The sequence below is a fragment of the Siniperca chuatsi genome, linkage group LG20 (genome assembly GCF_020085105.1).
Source record: "Siniperca chuatsi isolate FFG_IHB_CAS linkage group LG20, ASM2008510v1, whole genome shotgun sequence".
Lineage (NCBI taxonomy): Eukaryota > Metazoa > Chordata > Actinopteri > Centrarchiformes > Sinipercidae > Siniperca > Siniperca chuatsi.
In genome coordinates this window covers 17,956,123-17,977,224 of record NC_058061.1, presented here as the reverse complement: position 1 = coordinate 17,977,224, position 21,102 = coordinate 17,956,123, and the positions used below count along the sequence as shown (strand labels likewise).

Sequence of the window (21,102 nt, the reverse complement as noted above, 5' to 3'; positions counted from 1 at the left end):
AAGTTAAAACACATCATATTACGTTTTCACAGTAGCAGTCCTTAAGATGACAACAATAAATATTTATCAGACCGCCTATTTGAAACCAAAAACAGCGCGTTCCCAAAATATGGCATAACCAGGAAGTACTGAGGTGTCATATGATTGTAGAAAAATGGCTGCGGTACAATGGTAAGATGCTCTTTTCTCATTTATAAACACCCCGTATCATCAACATAAATCGATTAAATCATGTATCTATTGGTATTGTGCGAATTCTGAGTACGTACACGCAGTGCAAATGCGTGCATCGCGAGCTTAATTATAATTTAGCGTCTCAAATCGTTTGTAGGTGTTCAATATAACATTACCAGTCCAATATAGCATTATTGGTGTTATTATGGCTATGGCCTCAAATCAGAGCCCTCTTTGACTATGGTGTGGTTGTAGTCTGGCAAAGCATATTTGGATGTGTCATAGTTATTACACAGGCTTTGTAGCACTCTCATATTCAGGTAGTGTAGATTTAAATGTAAATGTACAGACTTGTGAGGAATTTGTCTCACAAGTGATTGTTTTTAACATATGATAGGTCTCTTGTTTCAGTTTCCAGATTATGTTTGATAGCAAAAGCCACAGTGCATAAAGTTACTTCAAGTATTTTGGTAGTCTTTCATTCCTTAGAGTAATAATAACTCATATCTCATGAGCTGACATTTGCCTCCCGTGATGACAGCTGGGTGTCTTTTGCCACCACAGACCTTCATCTTCGTGCTTAAGGCAAGATCTCAGATCCTAATTGGACTTTGTCAGTGCATTCTTAAAGACAGAAACACTGCAAATAAAACAGAGATTGTTAGCATCAGTTGTAATAACTGTAAGTAAATAAACAGCATGCTAAATCAGACTGTCAATGTAAGCCTACATAGTGACTGGAAGGATGTCAGTAGAAACAGCTGAACCTGGTCTGGTCTCCTGTCTGTCTGTTGTGTAACAAGGCGTTCCTGCGGGCGCAACTATGAGGCAGAGCTGCAGAGATGTCGTCCTGAGGCTGCTGCGGTTGAGTTTGGAGACTACCATCCCCTCAAACCCATCATGGTAGAGCATCTGCTGTTATCACTGTCTTCCTGCTTGTTCACAAACGCCACTATCAGCTCTGCTCACATGCATTCAGAAAATGTTGGTCTCTGTCACAACATCGCAGGATCTGCATCAGTTCCTCCATCAGCGCAGTTAAACACAATCGATCATGTTATTTGACAGGAATTCAAATCAACCATTGATGTTGTGAAAAGCAGACTTTAGTTGTTTCTTGCATTTAAAAGGCGGCTTTGATGTCCCTTTACCAGCTCTGACATTCCCTTCTCCCTCCCACCAAGGTGACAGATACAAAGACCCACCGTGGGGCTCGTAAAGGCAGCACCTCCTCGTCTTGCTCCTCCTCCTCCTCAGCGCCCCCGGACCCCCTCAGCTCCATGATGGATGGAACCGACCCCCTCTCCATGTTTGCCGCAGCCTCGGGCAGTGAGACTCCTGCCATGTCACACAGCGCCTCCGCAGGGGTCAGTTCACACTGCAGACAGACCTATTGATCATTCGACAAATGCTGTTCCAGAAGCTTTTCTACCCTAAACACACACACACGCACACACAGGAGTGGAGAGAAGATGATAGCCACACTTGTTTTTTAAAGAGAGATGTTGTGCTTCCAGGACCTGGGGAGGAAGAAGAAGGAGAAGGAGGAAGAGGTGGTGGGACCAGACTTTGATCCCTGGTCGGCAAAACGAGGAGAGATCCTGGCCAGGTTCACCACCACTGAAAAACTCTCAATTGTGAGTCGTCGTCCATCATAACAGCAAGGACCAAGTTGTTCTGTCACTATAAACTAAAGTAAAGAAGTTAATTTAACCAGCCTGTGTGTGTACAGCTTTGCTTTGTGGGACATGAAACTAACAATTTCTTTGTCTTCATAGAACCTTTTCATGGGTTCTGATAGAGGTAAGACCTGTGTTTGTATCCCTCATAAGAATTTCATTAATACTTACAACAGGGTACAAAAAGGGTTGTATGATCATTTGAGGCTGTATCTGTAACACTGGGGGGGAAAAAATGAAAGCTCCTATAATCAATATATTTACTGTTGTTGGTGGAGGCCAAAGCAGAGCTAAAAGGAGAGTGAATGTAAATACACATACTGTTTGCTAACGTGTTAGCCACATCAACCTTACAAGGCGATATCATGTCAGTGTTGTGTTTACAGCCTGTTGTGCTGCGCCAAGTGGCAAATGTAATCAGTACTGCTTTAAGTAACGTATAAAACACAATACAGAGGCTGTGTGTGTTTTTACTCTGGTCAAAAGCTAACAAATCCCTCCTGTTGTCGCTGTAGGAAAAGCTCCAAGTCCAGGATCCTCAGCTGTTTCAGAGAAAGTTCGCACTCGCCTGGAGGAACTGGATGATCTGGAGGAGGTACATCTTTGTCTATAAGTTCACAGCGGGAACAGGCTTGTATGTGTCTGTACTGTATGTGTGCGTCTGCATAGCTGAAGGGATCAAATGTTGAATTATCACTGGCAAGGTTAGGGGGGCATTCTTTTTAAAACCATCTGCACTCCTGGTACTTTAACACTCCTTGAATTAAATTGGTCACCAAATGTACTGTACATACATTAAAGGTACTTCCACCGCCTCCATTAAATAAGGTGCAAAAATCATCAACACAATAGATTTTCATTGAAGTAAACATCATTTTCGCTATGCAGAGTGAATCCATGTGAGAGCAAGGATGTACTTTGGACCTACTTGTTTGTGTGTTTGTGTGTGTGTGTGTGTGTGTGTGCGTGCAGGGTTCCCAGAGAGAGCTGCTGAACCTCTCCCAGCAGGATTACGCCAACCGCATCGAGGAGCTGAACCAGTCCCTGAAGGAGGCCTGGGCCTCTGACCAGAAGGTCAAAGCCCTGAAGATTGTCATCCAGGTAATCCAGCAGTTGAAAATAGTCTCATCCCCACAATAAGGGGAGGGGGGCGACGCTTGTCTTCTGTGTGAAAACATGAGCACTGATCTGCCATCTGTGTTCCAGTGCTCTAAGCTTCTGTCCGACACCTCGGTGATCCAGTTCTACCCCAGCAAGTTTGTTCTCATCACTGATATCCTCGACACTTTCGGTGCGTGAAGAGGCCTCGTTTCTCTCAGTTCAGTAGAAAAACAGTGCAGGTTTTTTTGACTGTAGTCTCACTTGTTTGTAGGCCGGCTGGTGTACGACAGAATCTGGACCATGTGTTCAGACCCACGACCCCTACCAGGTGCGGATGTGCTGTTTTGTTTGTTACTTTCCCATATCCGGGCGTATTTCATTTGAGCCCGTTGGTACGCTGGAGGTTAAAGCATTTAGACTTCTGGCTTCTTTGACACTTGATATATTGTTTGTGTCTCTGGCTCGTGTCTGATTTGTGTGCATGCTTTCCTCCCTGCTCAGACTCGTTCACAGTTGAAGATGTGAATGACACGGCGAAGGAGACGTGCCTCAACTGGTTCTTCAAGATCGCCTCCATCAGAGAGCTTCTGCCCAGACTGTATCCTTTACCGCCTTCAGCAATCTCTCAAACTTACCAGCATCTCTTTATCTGGCCTTTGGATCCCTCTTTCTGTTGACTCTCATTGTTCTTATTTTTTCCAATCATACGTTTGTTTGGTCTAATAGTTTAGCCCAGAGCTCCTGCACGTCAGCCTACAGCTCTGCTTTTCGGATGTCTCCATGACATCCCTGACCATCAGAGACACACTCCGTACCTCATGTATAAATTTGACTCTTTGACCTCTGAACAGATACGTTGAGGCTGCCATTCTCAAGTGCAACCGCTTCCTGAACATATCGTAAGTTTTTAACTGTCCTTTTCCCTTAAGGGCTTTATCAGTCAGCCTGTGCACCCCAATTTCCCTTTAGGTCTACATATAGTAAACATTTTTTTAACAATTCTGCCTTTACTTGTTCCAATGCCTTAGTTAAGCAATATCATTCACATTTCTCTTCTAAATCAGAATGACATTTTTGGTTTATTTGAAAAACCTGGGATATGTTTGTTACATTGGACCAACCAAATAGTCCTTTCTGCTGAAGAGGTTCTTTTAGAAAAATAACACAGCTTGCTTTCTGCCTCGCTTTGTGTCCCTCCGCCCTCCACAGCGGTATTCAGGAGACGCTCCCTCGGTTGACAGCCATGATCAGAGGGATCGGAGACCCGCTGGTGGCAGCGTACACCAGAGCTTACCTCTGCAGGGTGAGACGTGCTCCCTTTTCCCTCCTGTCTCCTGTTTCTGAGCCATTTCTTATCTGTTGGCTCATTTTCACTGTCTGCTTCTGTTTAGACAACTGAATTTCCCTCTACGATGAATTAAAATGTTTATGTATCCAGAGAAAGCTTCAGTTCTTACCATTATTATGATTAGTTAAGGAACAAAAGGAGGTCTGGGGATAACAGTGCCCTCTCCCTCCAGGTGGGCATGGAAGTCGCCCCCCACCTGAAAGACAGCCTGAACCGCAACTTCTTCGATCTGCTGGGCACCTTCCGGCAGATCAGCGGGGAGAGCGTCCAGAACCAGCTGGCCCTGCAGAGGGTGGAGGTGCCCGAGTACCTGACGCTTTATTCACCCGCCATCAACTGGATCCTGCAGTGCATCGCCTACAGAGCTCCAGAGGCACGCAGTCGCACACGCTTTCCTTTGAACTTATTCAGCTTGAATTTTTCAAACCGAAAGATATTGAATGTTGGCAAAAATGGTCAGAGTTCAGTAGTTTCACTGCAAAAGTCGGGCTTGGTCAAAACCGCTGTTTGTGTTTCCATTTCAGCCTCTGCTAACGGAGATGATGGAGAGATGCAAGAAGCTGGGGAACAAGTGAGTGCTTTTAAAAACTTATTTATGTAGGCTTTTTTCCTGTTGATGAAAGATACACTGCTACAAGAGGTACATTAGTTTTCTTCAGGAGAGAAATATAATGTGTTACAGTTTATCATATTATGTAGCGCCGTGGTTCCCAGCCTCCACCAAGGGTTGCAAGATAAATCTCAAGGGTCGCAGGATGATTAACAGGAAAGGACAGCAGGAAAAAATATATATATATTCATTCACAGAAAATGATTTTTCAGACTTGAATCTAATGGTTGCCTTTTTCTTTTGTGAATTACTTGATAACTTTATCTCTTCAAATTATTCAGATAAAGCAAGGGGGGGGGGTACCTTTTGGTTGTACTGGTCACAGCCAGTGGACATATGCAACCAGTGATGAGGGTTCGCAAGTAGACATTGCTTCGTTTTTAAGGGGTCAAAGAGCGAAAAGGGTTGGGAACCACAGGTTAATACACTGCCAACAAAGAAAACAAAATGCTCATAAATATACTTACTGAAAGTTTTACAAAGCTTGTACTTAGTGTTTCAGTAGTTTCTGGTGGTGGTGAAAAACAGGGAATGTCCTTTTGACCGCAAAGATCCAACGTGTTCCTGTTTCCCATAGTGCCTTGCTGCTGAATTCAGTTATGAGGGCGTTCAGGCCTGAGTTTGTTGCAGCCAGAGCCACAGACTTCATCGGTATGATCAAAGACTGCGACGAGGCCGGCTTCCCAAAGGTCAGAGGACATGAACAGTTGTGATATGGTGATCCAACAAATGTAAATGCGCATTTTGTCAATGACTTTCATTCTTCAGTTTTACCTCTGCATCGTCTAAATCTGCTCGGAATATGAATGGAAGCTTGCTGTCGTCTCCTCTCCAGCACCTGTTGTTTGGGTCTCTGGGTCGCAGTCTGGCTTGTGCCGACCCTCCAGAGTCCGAGAGACTGACGATCCTTAATGAAGCCTGGAAGGTCGTCACCAAAGTCCGCAGTCCCCGGGTACTGTGAGAATTATGCTGCTTTCACTGCTTTCGGATATTTATTTCCAAGAAAATGTTCCGGGTTATGACTGCATGTGTGATTGTTTGTTTGTGGTTTTCAGGATTACGTCAACTGTGCTGAGATCTGGGTGGAGTTCACCTGTCGACACTTCACAGTGAGTGAAGCGCAGGAGAGAGGAGTCGCCGCAACACTTTTTTTTATGTGGAATCACTTTTCACGTTTCTCCTTCCTTTCCTTTTTTTCCCCTCCTGCTCTCAGAAACGTGAGGTCAACACCGTTCTGGCTGACGTAATCAAACACATGACGCCTGACCGGGCGTTTGAGGACGCTTATCCTCAGGTTAGCGGCTCAACAAAAAGCATTCTTCCTGCCTTCCTGCCGCCTGCTCTGTATTGACTCTGTTCTGTTTTGTTCTGCATCCAGCTGCAGTCAGTGATCAGGAAGATCCTCACCTACTTCCACGACTTCTCCGTCCTCTTCTCCATGGTGAGCGGCCACCAGTTCGAAATGCATAATGCTGAAACGTTTGCACTCTGGTGGCCTGAAATAATCAATGACGAGTTATCTTTATCATGCCACAGTTCCACAATGCTCCCCAATTCTTTTGTTTCCCAGGAGCGTTTCCTGCCCTTCCTAGACATGTTCCAGAAGGACAGTGTGAGGGTGGAGGTCTGCAGATCCATCATGGAGGTCTTTATCAAGTAAGAGCCGCCTCAGAGTTCAATGAAATAATGGGATTTATTCGCTTTGTGACAAAACAAATGAACACCTTCTCACAAATGTGTTAGTAAAAGTTTTTTTTTTTTTTTTTAAAGTGGACTTCTAATCTGTCTCCGTCTGTTTATTTGTCACCTGCAGACACCAGGTGGAGCCCACCAGAGACCCTGTCATCCTCAACGCCATGTTGCACATCTGCAAGACCATGCACGACTCTGTCAAGTAGGGTGTTTGTATGTGTGTGTTTGTTATACACATGTGAATACTTTTATAGTTGTTGTCTTTTGTTGTCATTATTTATATTTTTTTGTTTCTTTTTCATTTTCGTTTCAGTTCAGTTAATGTACATTGTTAATACGGACAGATATTTAATCTGACGGCTGCTGATCTGCCCGGCGACAGTCTTTTTTTTTAAATCAATAACCCGTCTGCTCTCTGTATTGCAGCGCTCTCACTCTTGAGGATGAGAAAAGATCTTTGGCTCTGCTGATAATCGGTTTCATCCGCATGGTGAGACTTTTGTCTGTGGTTTAGAAATAAGACTGGTGTTATTTTATATTTTCTTATGGTCAACAAGTCCCACGAAACAGCCCAAACTATTCATTAGTCCGTCTCTCAATACCCTCTGACTTCCATGCTCTCTCAGCACCAAGTCCATTTGTTCCTACTGAAGATGTAAACATTTAAAAACGGCTCACAAATACATAGTTTCCTTCTTCTTTTTTTTTTAAAGCCTAAATGATTTGCTAACACAGCTGGGCAGCACTGTAGTTTTTAGCAAACATTACTCACTCAAGTGGAAATAGTGTATTTGTTGGGGACTATTTTCAGCTGCGGATTAATACACATTTGGTGCTCTTTGTGAGTATTTCCAGCAGCAGGATGGTGTATGTGTGACTAAAATAAACTACAGTGTCAGTGGCACAGAGTAATAAGATAGTTCAGGCTTTGGATACACTGACAGTACTTGTTAGCAGGATCATTCTTGATTTTGGTCTTTTTATGGGATTTGATGTCAATAAGAAACATGTAGAATTTTTCAGTAATGTATTGTAGAACTCAGACCTGCAGAGAACCTGTCTCCTTACGTTATTATTATTATTTTACATACCTTATTTCTGTCTTACACAATCTCCCATCAGGAAACTTTTTTCTACCCATTCAAATTTCCTTTGAGCTCTAAATGTTTGGAAAAGGTTGCGATTTTTGACCAATGCAACAGTGAGTTCTTTACTTACCAATCTTTATTTGACCCCTGTGACCAACCAAAATGACACAATCCCCCAATCTTATGATAAAATAGAGTCATTGGGTAAAAGACACTTAAGACGCACACTCACATATTCTGTCTGTTTGTCCACGTTGTGTTTAGGTTTATTTTGGCCGTGACTTTGAGCAGCAGTTGAGTTTCTGTGTGGAGGCCAGAGCCACCTTCTGTAACCTGGAGCCGGTACTGGTGCAGCTCATTCACGTCAGTATAAATCTGTGTTTGTATGTTTAATTTGTGGGTGTGATATTCATGCGCGCGCACACACACCATCCTCAACATTGACATTGCTGTTTCCAGACTGTGAACCAGCTGGCGATGGAGACCAGTAGGGTGATGAGAGGCAGTCACTCCCGAAAAACGGCGGCATTCGTCAGGGTGAGTCGACACACACGGCATCTGATCCCTGCGGGCCACCGTACATACGTGCAGGAAGAGGTTTCAGCAGTGCCTGAGGAACAGGAAGACACGTTCAGGGGAAAAATGAGCCCAGCATTGGCTTCAGATGTTCAGAGTTGACAGCTGGGCTTATCGGTCAGTCATTGCCAATTCAAGGACTGTTGTCTTTGCCTCTCCCCCAGGCGTGTGCTGCCTACAGTTTCATCACCATCCCGTCTCTGAGCAGCATCTTCAGTCGTCTCAGCCTCTATCTGCTGTCTGGTCAGGTTGCGTTGGCAAACCAGTGTCTCTCCCAGGGTGAGCAGCTGCTTCCTTCCAGAATATAAACTAAGCATTCAGGTCATGTTCAGGATTTTGTGTTTAAAACTTGATATTTTTGCAATTCCTACACCTCTTCCTTTGCTATCTCCCTCCTTTCCTCTCTTCTTTCCTTGCTTCCATCCTTTATTACCTCTTTCTTCCATTTCTACTCTTTTCCTAATCTTCTTTTTTCTCTTTCATTTCCTTCCTTCACCATTTTTCCTCTCCCATACTTCCCTCTCATTACCTCCCTATCTCTTTTCTCCTTTCTCCTTTCACTCTCCTATTACTGTTACGTCCCATCCTCGTTTTTTCATTGTTACCTCCCTCCTTCCCTTCACCTCCCCCGTCCTTCCACATTGACTCCCTCCTTCTCTCCACGCCTCCAGCGGATGCTTTCCTAAAGGCGGCGGTCAGTCTTCTTCCCGAGGTTCCTCGCTCCATCAGCGTGGAAGGGAAACTTCGCTCTTCTGAGAGCTTCCTGCTGGACTTCATCAACAACTTCCTGTCTACGCTGCTGGTTGTCCCGGTAACACAATCCATCTCCTTTCCTCAGCCTTTGAGAACAGAAAGATGAGTAAAAATCCTCCTCATTCCTCTGTTTAGACAGCTCGGTGAGGAGTTCAGGTGTGGCTTTAGAGTCAAAGGAGATGAAGTACCAAACCAACGGGATAATCTCCATAAAACTCCCTTAATAGTTACACAAATGTGTGTGTGAATGTGTTTGCAGGACCATCCAGAGCATGGCGTGCTCTACCTGGTTCGTGGTCTGCTCAACATGGTCCAGGATTACACCTGGGAGGACAATAGTGACGCCAAGGTGCGGGTCTACATCAGCGCTCTGCCCCTGCTGGCCGCCATGAGCCAGGAAACCTACCTCTACTCCATCCCTAAAGGTACACGCACACACGGTGTCGTAAACATGTCTCTGATACACAAATCCAGATTACTGTTCATGTTTGTTTTTGTTTTCTTTTTCTTTGCTTGTATTTCTTTCCAGGTGACAAAATTAATTTAGCTTTTCTATGAGCCTTTATTTTTGGAATGCAAAATCCAGGATTTTCCCGAATTTCAGATATCAGAACTCCCTAATCCTCCTTTATGGATTGCCCAAATTTCTATACATTTAGATTACCATATTGTAAGTGTTACAACTTGCTTTACTTTTCATCTTTTTGTGAGTTGTAGTGCTTTATACATATATTTATGTGAGCACTTTTATGACAAACCTGTTCATCAAAAGCATTTTTCCAACTAAATTGATCGTTTTTCCTCTTTCCTGGTCTCAGTGGACTCCAATGAGACACTTTATGGAGGAGACCCCAAGTTTCTATCAGAGATCAACAAGCTGTGCGAGACTCTGATCGGGCAGATCCTGGACCACCTGAAGGGACTCGGGCGGGACGAGGTGAGGCAGGCAGAAACGGCTCACTGCCACCAGCAAGACAACTGTGTTTTCTCTCATGCTGCACATAGACATGTTGGTGTTACTGTAGGTGTTGATCCAGATTCGGGGGTTTCCCTCAAGAAATAATTTATAATAATAATTTTATCCAAATCTATCAGCTGCATTCATGTACAGGTGGGGAAGTCCAGCATTGCTGTTTTCCAGTCATGTATACAACATGTTCTTCTTGCCCCCTTTGCAGCAGAGCACACGGCGTCAAGGCGCTCTGGCCTTTTCCCTGTTCGGTGTCCTGCTGGCTCACGGTGACCTGAAGAACAACAAGCTGAGCCAGCTGGCCGTCAACCTGTGGAACCTCAGCCACAAACACGGATACTGTGAGACTCGAATCTCAGTGAGTACTCAATTCAGATTACAGTAGCATTTATTTCAAAAACGGCAGTGAACACACTTCATGTGAACGTAGCCTTAGTGACTTCCTGTCTCTTGCTCCAGGTTCGGACCCTGGAGTACATCAAACACCAGGCTCAGCAGCCTGACATGACTCACCTGTCGGATACGGTCCAGAGGCTGGCACTGCAGTCCCGCACCTGAACATCAACCTCAACAACCTTTGTAAAATGTTTGTGCACCAAGTTTGTGTAAATAAAATATAAGAAGAAGCACAAAGAAGAAGAAAAAATGCCTTAATGTATTTTATGTGAGGACACTTGAACATTTGGAAAGGTGTGAATGGGTAAAAAGCACTTTGGATACTTCGTTTTACATTTTGGCACTAAATATTTACAATCAGCTTGGACCAATATAAAAAAGTTTTAACACTTGTAGACTGAAGCTACAGAAAGCTGTTCTCGTGCCACAACTCCTTGTTTTTGCCATTTTCAAGCCTAAAAATAGCAACAAATTCAACTATCACAGGACAATAAAACTGAAACCTTAAAGGGACAGTTCACCCCAAAATCAAAAATAATATTTTTTTCCTCTTACCTGTAGTGCTATTTATCCACCTATATTGTTTTGGTGTGATCGTGTTCCTACATGAAACTGCTCACAACAAATTTGTGTATTATCTTGAGTAACCGGGTCATGATTTCTGCAAAGAGACATTGCTGTTGAGTTTTTCAAATATATTTTTTTAGCGCTTTGAGCACGACAAGCCAAGTGCCATATATTCCCATTATATTAAAAAAATGCAGACATCTCCACGGCCGATGTCTCCAAAACTCGGCAACTAACACCAAAACAATCTACATGGATAAACAGCACTACAGGTAACAGGGAAAATATGTATATTTGATTTTGGGGTGACCTTAAATGACCAAATCATTCCAAGTTTGCAAAGGAAGAAAAAAGACATTTCTCTGCATGTTTTCTGTTCTTCTGTCTAGTCACAGGTGGGCGACTTTAATACAAAGAGAGGACAAACAAGCCAATAAGCATCAAATCTGCTGCAAAGTTTTAGCCTATTTTGCTTCAAACGCTGGAAAAAACGCTGCTGCAGTGCAAATATTTTGCAGTGACAGATCTTTGGCAGCACTGCAAGTTCTGCTGTAATTTCCACTTGTGTTGTTACCCATAGTGTTTCCCTGGACCTTTAAAGAAAAAAAAAAAAAAACAGCTAAACATAGACTGAATTTTCACTACGACTGTTCTCTGTATTGCATAACAATTCAAGATCATGCGTGCAATTTATATAATGTACTATTATTGGTTTAATAATAGTGGTTTAACATGTTGTCCACTTATAACTAACATGCATTTGTAGAAATAAACATTTATCCTGCTTTGTATTTAAATATCAATGAGTTTGAATCTATTTGAACCTGTTTAAAGTACAAAGCTTTTAACACAACAGCCTGTTTCATTGATACGAACTGTACTAATGTTTTTCTTTTTTTTGGTAAATCCTATGTAAAAAATGACTTTTTTTTTGTTTTTTTCCTAGAACCCCACAACACACACAGCATGATGCAATAAAAAGTGGACAGGACAATGTTTCAAGACATTCTCAAACTCTTCTCAGTTGTAGTTTATTTAATCAATTAGTGAATCATCGAAAACGCAAACACTCTCCTTTAGCTCTCAAAGGAAAACACTTATCAAAAACAAAAGCAAACAGCTGTGGTGATGTTCTCTGACGCAGATAGGTCTCTGGTCACACACCTGTTTAACTGCCAGATAATTAAAAGGAGAATTTTAACAAAACTGACTTTCAAGTTAGCAAAAAAATAATCCGACGTTTTATTCCTTTCTGCACCTTTGACATGTCAAACAAAATGAAGTTGTGTGATATGAGTACTAGTGCATGTTCTGTGATATTGTTTAACTGATTAATGTCTTTGGAAAATGTGTGCTGCTGAGGAACCTAAAAGTCAATTTTGCCTGGATTTCCCTTTAGACAGTAGACCTAGACAGTAGTGGTTTAACTGGAGCCGGTCACCTTTCAGAAACGGGACTTTTCATAACTAAACACAATACTGTTAAAGCCGAGTCACTTAAATAAGTGTTAGTAGTTTTCTTTTAGATTTTTTTTTCTAATTTCTTATGGCAGCTGAGCTTGTACATTGACTTACACTATTCAATCTGCCCCTCTGTAGCATTATGACATTGAGCCAACCAGTCCCATATGGCATGTCAAGATGGCCAATATTAAACTAGCATTTTATGAAACAAATAATCCTGTAACTAAATGAGTAAAATGTTTAAAGGAACCAATTAACCTGTGATGTAATTGAATGTTATTAAAACAACTAATGTTCATGGAATTATTTCATTCTTTTTTATTTCATTATAGAAATGTTTTATGTCATTTTTCATTAATATAGGAAACTTGAATGAATATTCCCCAAAAATGAGATGAGTTTTACCAAGCTATGTACAGTATTGGTTCATTTATATATTTTACTCTATTGATTCATGCAATTATTTATTTCATAATTTCTTATTTAGTACTGGACATTTTGGTGTTCCGCAGTCCCACACAGATAATTACATAGAAGTAAATAAACATTACTCTATGTTGGAAGACCTCTGGACTTTCCTAGTTTCCTAGTATTAAATTCTTATTAAATTTTACTTCACAGGGGGCATTTGACCCCTGAGGATTATCTGGAGCACAGTTAAGGCTTCTTCTTTTTTTTTAAATCCTAAAACAGCAGCCTGACAAGACCTGGACTGATTGAATGTCACTAAGAGGACAAAAAGAAGCTGCAGACTGAATGATGTGAGAAAAGAAAAGAAAGCTGTCAAGAGGAACGAGCAGTGAGTTATCTGAGCGCTGATTACGTTAACACTAAAACAACAGTTATTGTATGAATCACACTTGTGATTGTGCACTGGCTGAACTGATGATGGACTACTGATCCACCTCCAAGAATCGTTTAACAGAAATAAAAGGAAAACAATGGAACAAAAGACTTAGCCAGAAATAGCCAGCTGGTTTAGATATTAGCATTTTATAAACATGAAAATCAAGAGACAGGTTTCCAGTGTCTAATAAAGATCACTTTACAGACTTGGCAGGTAACCCCAACTTTGACTTTTTATTTTTCACAACCACATGTAGACAGCCAGAGACAACAACCAGCAAAACACAAACTCTTAAGTGCTTCAAACACCTCATTGGCAGATATTGTTTATGACTTGGCAACTGTACCCAAACAAATTTCTTTTTTTAAATGCCTAAATTGGATTTTTCCACAAAGTTCCACTTGGAGATGCAAACAAGCTCAGCAGAAGTTCAGCAAGTGCACAATTAAAAAGTGGGGTCTCTACAATGGAGATATTTGTATTCAGACAGCTGTGTGTTTGCAGTAATTCAGCCATCACTATGATCCTTGGAGGACACACTGAGGAGAAAGGGTTTGTTTGGTTGCTAGTCAAGGTGCAAGACGATAAGAACTTAAAGAGAGCTCTGTTGTCTTTTTGTCCATAAAGCTAATGGACAAAAGAGATGAGAAACTGAACTGTGGCCATGACTACAGGTACAATTTAAATTTACTACTCAAAGAAGAAACTTTTAACGGAGAAAGTTGTTAAACAAAACCAACAGCAGTAACACCACGGCTCTGATGGAGCTCCGTGTGGCGGTCTGGCAAACAAAACAGTTGGATAATTGTAGTGAGTTGTCTAAACCCTCTTATAATGATTTAATCAACATTATGAAGAGGGGTTTCACGTGTGATTCTTTCCTCTCCACTGGGAGACTCCAACCATTTCCATCTCTTGGGAGCAGGTTTTCACAGGGAGAGGGCAGTTTGTAATCTCTTGTTTAAAAATCATATCCTAAACAGAGAGCAAGAGTCCCAAACTAACAAAAATAATGATGAAAATAAAATAACAATAATTCAACACGGGAAGAGTTTGCAGTTTGGCGCAGTAAGTTCCGACAGTGCTGAGAAGGATGTTTTGGCGGCTTGATACTTGTTCTGATTTTAGACTGGATGGGGTGGGAAGGGGTTTTTGGAAACAGCACGCCCCTGAAAACACGGACCAGTGCCTCGCCCCGCCCTCATTGTGGAGGTGAAGGCAGGAGGCGGTGTGGTCTTCCTCTTTTTTTGTTTGTTTGTTTGTTCTCTTTGTCCTGGGGTGGGCTCAGTCCAGCTCTATGGGGCTGCTGTCCTCCTGGGCTTCTTCAGCCGCGTCATCCTCCTCGCCCGAACCCATCAGGCTGTTCAGCAGGTTTCCTGCAGGATGAAACAAAGTGATCATCATTCTGTGCATAATATGGTGCAATGGTTTACACAGTACAAAATTACTTTGTACAGAGATTTCTTTTTCAAAAAGGTGTTTAAATATTATATGTAGCATTTCAAAGGAATAGAAATACACTCATTCAATCTCTTGCCGAGAGTTAGTTGAGAAGATCAATGTCACTCATATCTGGAGCCAACAGCCAGTTAGCTTAGCTTAGCATAAAGACATGAAAAACAGAGGGAAACTGGCTCTTTCCAAAGGTGAACAAACATGAGAGTGGTATCTATCTTCCATTTAACTCCTGCAAGAAAGCAAATGAGCATATTTCGCAAAATGTCAACCTAATCTTTAATGTCTATTATAAACAATCATTACATAAAACTTGAGACGATATACGTTCATGCATTTAATTAGACACATTTCATGTAGCACATCAAATCTGTAAGACCCGGAGGGTTGAAAAGTGTGATTCAGAGTGAAGAGTGACGTAAGGTTGCATCTTATCAGCTCATACAGGGAACAAAATATACAAAACGTATGTGTGAATGATCCTTAACATCTCCTCAAATAAACTCTGGAAGTCTCGGTCCGCTCACCTAGCAGTCCACCGTATGATGGGGACTGTTTGGGTGGAACACCAAAGAAAACCTGTCCTATTCTGTCGAGATACTGAGGAGCCAGGAAGATGTCCAAATGATGAAGAAGAGGAGGACAGAGAGACACGCTTGTGAATAAGAATTATAGCAGAAGACAGCGACAATGTTTACATGAAGTGAAATATTCCATCATAACATGAATAAGACAATATTTGAAATAATGTTTTTGATTAACTTAACCCAAATAAGGTTACAGTCAAATAAGGCAAGTATAATACATATGGTACACATGGTGTATTCCAGCTGCAGTCACATTACTGAACATTACTGTCATTTAATACGTGATTCATGATAAGAAATAACTGAGCATCAAGCCGTTTTTTTTTTTTTTTTAATAAACACTCACCTCATTATACATGGGGTCCCTCTTCAGGGAAGGTTGATATTGCTCACATAACACTGTGAAAACTGTTAATTTACCCCTGGATAAACAAAGACAGGAAACGGTTTGAATACCTTACTATCCTCAATCTATTTTTCAAACACAAACAATTTACTGATTTTTAACAATTACTGCTGTAAAGTACTAGAAGGGTAGTAGACATCAGTAGGAAGTCAGATAATGCTAGCTTAATTAGCGTATTACATGCTCAGGACAGACCGCTGAAGGAGTCTGTACAGATATACAACAGAATAAGACATTGTTGAAGGAAATTGTGTTTAGTGCTTAATCAATTTATAACCTGGACGTGTTTATTTTTAATCAAAGCAACCATATTATTTGCATTTCATACACGTGTTTCATTTTAAAATCAAAGAAAGCATTGAATTTATGATCAGAAAGCAACACACGAACATTGGTGGGAACCAAGGTCGTTTTGTTGGGTGGAGCCTGGGAAGTTCACTGATAAGCACTATTATCACTGGGGAGAGACAGTGACAGTCCTTTTGCCAGGAATTGTATCTATGTGGCCGGATCGTCCTGTCTCGCAGGAGTCTAGGATAAAGTTCTGGCAGACAGGTGTGTCGCTTAGCAACGGCACATGACCCGTGCCTCTAAAATCATATCCATCAGAAAGTTTCCTTGTATAATAGCGTCTCCTAGTGGGTAAAAATGTAATGGCATATGATCACGTCTTTAATTCATAACCAGAGACTTTCAGTGACTTCTGAGTTTTGATCATCGACCAACCAGAAACATCAGACATCCAAACCCTTCCTATTCCAGATTTGTATTGTACTTTCTGCAATCCGAAGAATAAACCTGATGGTGGTTATATATTTAAAGTTATTGAGGGCTGAACAAGGAAAAGAAAATCAACCACAACAACATTACATATAAGACATTATTATATGACACTGAGGTCATATGTTTTTGAGTGTTAAATATAACATTTTTCCTCACCCATCCACTGCCAGCAGCAGAAACCAGATAAAGTTTAGTAGAGGCTGGACGAAGGGAGGGCCCTTCTCTATGGACGGGTGTTTCTCTGTGTATGTGCTGAACACCACGGAAGCGCTGTTTTTGTTCTTTAAGCAGAGGAACCTGGAGGTTCAGAGGAGGAAAGGACAGAAATAGAAAAGTGACGGAGGACAAAGACAAAATGAGAAGATGGGAAAGAAAATGTGACAGAAAGTGTGACACAGAGGATGAAAAGAGAGAGAGAGAGAGAGAGAGAGAGAGAGAGAGAACCAGAAACACAGAGAGATCAAAGACACTATAAAGAAGCTGCTGACAGATAGAAAATGGATATAACTGCAGGCCAACATGCTGGATGAGGATGCATCAATACCAGTTTCTCCACTGCACATACAGATTCTGAATACTACACCTTAAATCTAATAAAGAGTTCACATTTACTGAACATTACAGTCTAATACTGCACCCATTCTCAGATTTGAAGTTAGATATTTACTGTTGTCAGGTTGAGGGTTTTCAAGTTTCTTTTGTTTAACTCAACATGGAAGGGGATTTCAGCTTTTACCACGTGTTATATCAAAAACAAATATTGGTGTTTCAAAGTGTGGGAGTGACACTTCACTTACTGTAGGACGGCCTGCGCCACAAACATATCGACCTCGCTACGGAAGCCTCGTGACGCCGAATACTCTACCAGCATCTGTGCACAGCCCTCTCCATCAGACGAATGCAGGAAGTGGTAACGAGACTCACTGTAGTTTTGCTCTGAACACACAAAAATGTCAATATTCTGTTACGATATTCATTTTCACACAGGGACAGGGCTGCTTGCACATTAAGAACAATATTATGGGCAGCACACACCCATAGCCTACACCTGATATGCCATACAGCGGAAGAATTAGTCCGGAAGTACGGAGGCTGGAATGTGCCAATCTAGAGAATGAAGGGAATAACATTCTTGCTTCCCTGGTGTCAATGCTGAGAAAGAGGACAGCGGCCTATCATTAAGTGGCTTGACACGCATCATGATGCTGCTCGTGTGTGGGGTTTCAATCAAAAACAACCGGAATGGGTGTTTTGATGCACATCATATGCTGCCATTGTGTGTTTCCCTTTAGTTGGATTTGTGAGGCTTGTTTTATGGATGCATGTCTATGACTGTGACTGATATAGATATGTGGATAATTGATGAGATTACTTGAGAGACTCAAATACTTTCAGTCAATTACCAAGTACAAATGCCAAACATTTGCTGGTTACAGCTTCTCAACTATCTGTTTCATATAATTAAATTCAATATTTATCATAACTTGTGATAAGCATTTGTCATTATCCTCTACACTTTATAAACTGAATGATTAAATGATTACCTTTCCACAAGGTGACAGCCAGCAGCTGATGTAGTTTTGGGTGACCCAACTTGCCAGACCCTCCCGTGGACCATTTCAAGGCTCTGGACACAAACGCTACTCTCTCTGGGGAGTTCTGGTCCATCAGGCTGAACAGCTTAGCCAGGTTTTCTGCTTAACAAACACACATACACACACACACTCACAACCCCAAAATATCAGAGAATGTCCCTACTAATCTGTCCTATTGTGCTGTCTTCTTGAAAGGTGGACTTTTCTGAATGTCATGACAATTTAATGCTGCAGCATTTATAAGGGATTATGCAGACTAGAGATGTGCCAAACAGACTCAGCATATACTATCAAGGACAAGCAATAATGGATCTGTATTGCCTATATATGTAAAGCCCAATCCACCACCCACTGCAATCTGGGTATGCCAGCTGTCAAAAATGCCAGCATTAAAAGACTGGTACTTATTGATCAGGACATACATAATACATAATACATACATTGTAAACACATACTTTACAATGGTTCACAAAACCAAAACATTTGCACTTTTTGCAAAGGTTACCTTCTTCTTGTAAAGCATTATTTACTTCCATAAAAGGCTGACTTCTATTGCATTTTGTTTTTCAGTGGCAATTAAATAAAAGTGCTCATTTGTGTTCTGAAATTGTGTAAATCTTGCTGTGAAAGGTACTGTATGTATGTTTAACAACAGCACAGTGACAATACAAGGGCAAATTTCCCAACACAGTTGATGTTAACATGACTTTCTCTTTCACGCAATAAAAGGACAGCAGGTATAAAAGCACAACATTTCCTGCAGCTATCCACTCAAATACCTGATTACAAAATTTATAATTTAGCACAGGTAGTCTTGTAGATGAATTGGTGTCCTTTAAAGGCTAAAGGCTGCCACTCACCTAATATTTCATCTTCAACTTTTGCCTCAGATTTCTCCAGCACCTCCAGTACCAGCATGGACAGGTCTGCTGCACTGTTTTGCTGGAGATGAAAACACAACCAGCTGTATTTTTAATTGTTTAATTCCATATTTTTTAAAAGAAGTGGATATTTTACACAAGCACCTTGGGTGCAGAGAGAAGAAACTGAAACTGGCATCTAACTGACTCCTGGCTTATTTCACATGCACACTAAAAACTGATTTCTGTGTGGATGCTTAGATTAGGGCTGGAAAACTGATAATGCGTTCATGTGTGCAGCATTAGTGTAGCTACACTCAAACCAATGTTTGTATGCAGTTTGACCGGTAATACTGTGATGTCAACATTAGCTTTCTGCAAACTGTTGCACACAAAAATGGACAGCATAAAAAAAGAGTTTTATTCTTACATGCACTATTTCACTTGTGAATGACAAGCTTATAGACTCTGGTATTACAAATATACAAAAGTAGACAATAAATACAATACCAACAAAGCTACTATGAAACATGACATTATCATTTCCCTATCTGGGGAGTTTACATGAACATGTGCACACCTAACACTGTAAGGGTTATAGCTGGGCGTGGGATTTAGCAGGCTAGCTAAGCAGAAATCTAGTGTATCATGTACCTGGTTATAGCTGAAGAAGAGTAGAGCGCCATTATACATCAGCTCCCTGGCCTCGGCATGTTTTGCCTGTGACATGTACCTGATGGAAGACAGGAGTGTTACACATGAGATGATACTATTTGCTTATCGAGATAGACACAAGCCTAGTTCACTCAAGACTACTGCGGCATGGGGCTGCAAGATAAGATACATACAGACCGGTTCTACTTGAGGTACAAAACAACACATCAATGTGAATATTGCAATGAGTATGATGACTTGAAGACCACAGGACAGCTGCAGTCGTTTTTAGACTTCCCATCTTGAATGTATGAGAGGATTTGAGGAGTTAATATTGCAATTATGACTGTTAGTCATGAGAAAGAGCAAGCCAATGACGAAGAAGCTGGAGGGTACCAAACTCACTCTGTGATATGGAGAAGGTTTGGCTTTAACTGGACTGGATTCAGAACAAATCACCTTCTTCAGTAAACTATGCTCGAGGCAGACAACCAGTCAGTTTGGCAGCACAACTAATCTATTCATCCCCCCAGACAGCATCCAGATCTCCATACTGTTTTGGAGTAGTTAGTTATATACACCAGCAAGAGTATGAATGTTCCAGACCATAACTAATTCTGACTAGACTTATCCTAGATACTGCAAATGTGCTGTAAATCAAGACCAAATAAATATAACATGTCTAGCCATTACAGTTCAGACTGCGGCGGTGCAGTATTTGGCTACCTGGCTAACACAGCTTAAACACACGTTTAGGAAATGACAGCGGTTAACAAAGCAGTAAGCCGCTATCTTCTGTTAATTTACATGCGACATATCTTTTTCAATAACACGTAAACACAGACTGACTGTCTGTCTGTCTGTCTGTCTGTCTGTCTGTCTTGCAGTCCAGCTAATTCGGCTTCAACTATCATTAGTTGTGTTGCTAAACACGTAGCTCGATAACTAGCCGTAGTTAGCGGTCCCATTTTGAGGCTGTGGAAGATCGACACCACAGCTGTCCACACAAACAGACGGACCAACATAAGTAGGTGGGTCCACGGTGAAATTCACCCAATCATAAACGGCCAGACATAGAAGCAAGGTTGACAACGGAATGATCTGGAACAGGCAGGCCCCAAAGCCAAATGACAATTACAACTGCACCTATGAGCGTGAAACGAAGTCTTACCTAAAAAATAAAGTCCTGTACATCTGATGTGCTTCATAGTAATCCCCTTTTTCTACACTGGCTCGCAGTTTTCCTTCGACCCTCTGTACGCCCCCACGGTTTCTGGCACTGGAGCACCTCAGAGACTCCTGCTCCGACATCGTCGTTGCTCCGCAGCAGCGCTCGAGCCAAGTGTTGACAGTGGGAAACCGGAAAGCTTTAAACAAAACAGACACTCCTCTCTTGCCGTAGCCGGTGTGTTGTGGACATTTGGCTGGGAGGTTGTGGGAACAAGAATAAAGTTCATGAAACCTTGTGGGCGACTGTACACCCTGAAGGGAGCATGGT

The 21,102-nt window shown here is 41.7% G+C and overlaps 2 protein-coding genes across 4 annotated transcripts; one reads left to right on the top strand and one right to left on the bottom strand.

Annotated features, from left to right (window-relative positions):
* Positions 1 to 27: 27 nt before the first annotated feature.
* On the top strand, positions 28 to 12,720 carry vps35l (VPS35 endosomal protein sorting factor like). The gene is made up of 30 exons (XM_044179536.1): positions 28 to 171; positions 978 to 1,077; positions 1,359 to 1,541; positions 1,692 to 1,811; positions 1,953 to 1,977; positions 2,369 to 2,448; positions 2,826 to 2,954; positions 3,060 to 3,144; positions 3,226 to 3,282; positions 3,456 to 3,552; positions 3,806 to 3,853; positions 4,164 to 4,257; positions 4,475 to 4,675; positions 4,827 to 4,873; positions 5,490 to 5,601; positions 5,748 to 5,864; positions 5,968 to 6,021; positions 6,126 to 6,206; positions 6,291 to 6,353; positions 6,483 to 6,568; positions 6,726 to 6,806; positions 7,031 to 7,094; positions 7,957 to 8,055; positions 8,152 to 8,229; positions 8,433 to 8,547; positions 8,940 to 9,079; positions 9,281 to 9,446; positions 9,840 to 9,958; positions 10,200 to 10,349; positions 10,451 to 12,720. Exons 1-30 carry the CDS (start codon positions 155 to 157, stop codon positions 10,547 to 10,549), a joined length of 2,907 nt encoding a protein of 968 aa, XP_044035471.1. The 5' UTR covers positions 28 to 154; the 3' UTR covers positions 10,550 to 12,720.
* Positions 11,951 to 20,970, bottom strand: get4 (guided entry of tail-anchored proteins factor 4). 3 transcript variants are annotated; one of them, XM_044179543.1, is made up of 9 exons: positions 20,776 to 20,968; positions 19,605 to 19,683; positions 18,951 to 19,032; positions 18,040 to 18,189; positions 17,293 to 17,431; positions 16,652 to 16,792; positions 15,653 to 15,728; positions 15,247 to 15,319; positions 11,951 to 14,640 (listed from the first exon to the last, which is right to left on the bottom strand). In XM_044179543.1, the coding sequence occupies exons 1-9, from the start codon at positions 20,913 to 20,915 to the stop codon at positions 14,549 to 14,551; spliced, it is 972 nt and encodes a 323-aa protein (XP_044035478.1). In that variant the 5' UTR covers positions 20,916 to 20,968; the 3' UTR covers positions 11,951 to 14,548. The 3 variants fall into 3 exon arrangements, with proteins under 3 accessions (XP_044035478.1, XP_044035477.1, XP_044035479.1); XM_044179542.1 differs by having other exon boundaries at positions 13,479 to 14,640; positions 18,040 to 18,192; positions 20,776 to 20,970; XM_044179544.1 differs by lacking the exon at positions 20,776 to 20,968 and adding an exon at positions 20,010 to 20,172 and having other exon boundaries at positions 13,479 to 14,640; positions 18,040 to 18,192.
* Between the last annotated feature and the right edge of the window lie 132 nt (positions 20,971 to 21,102).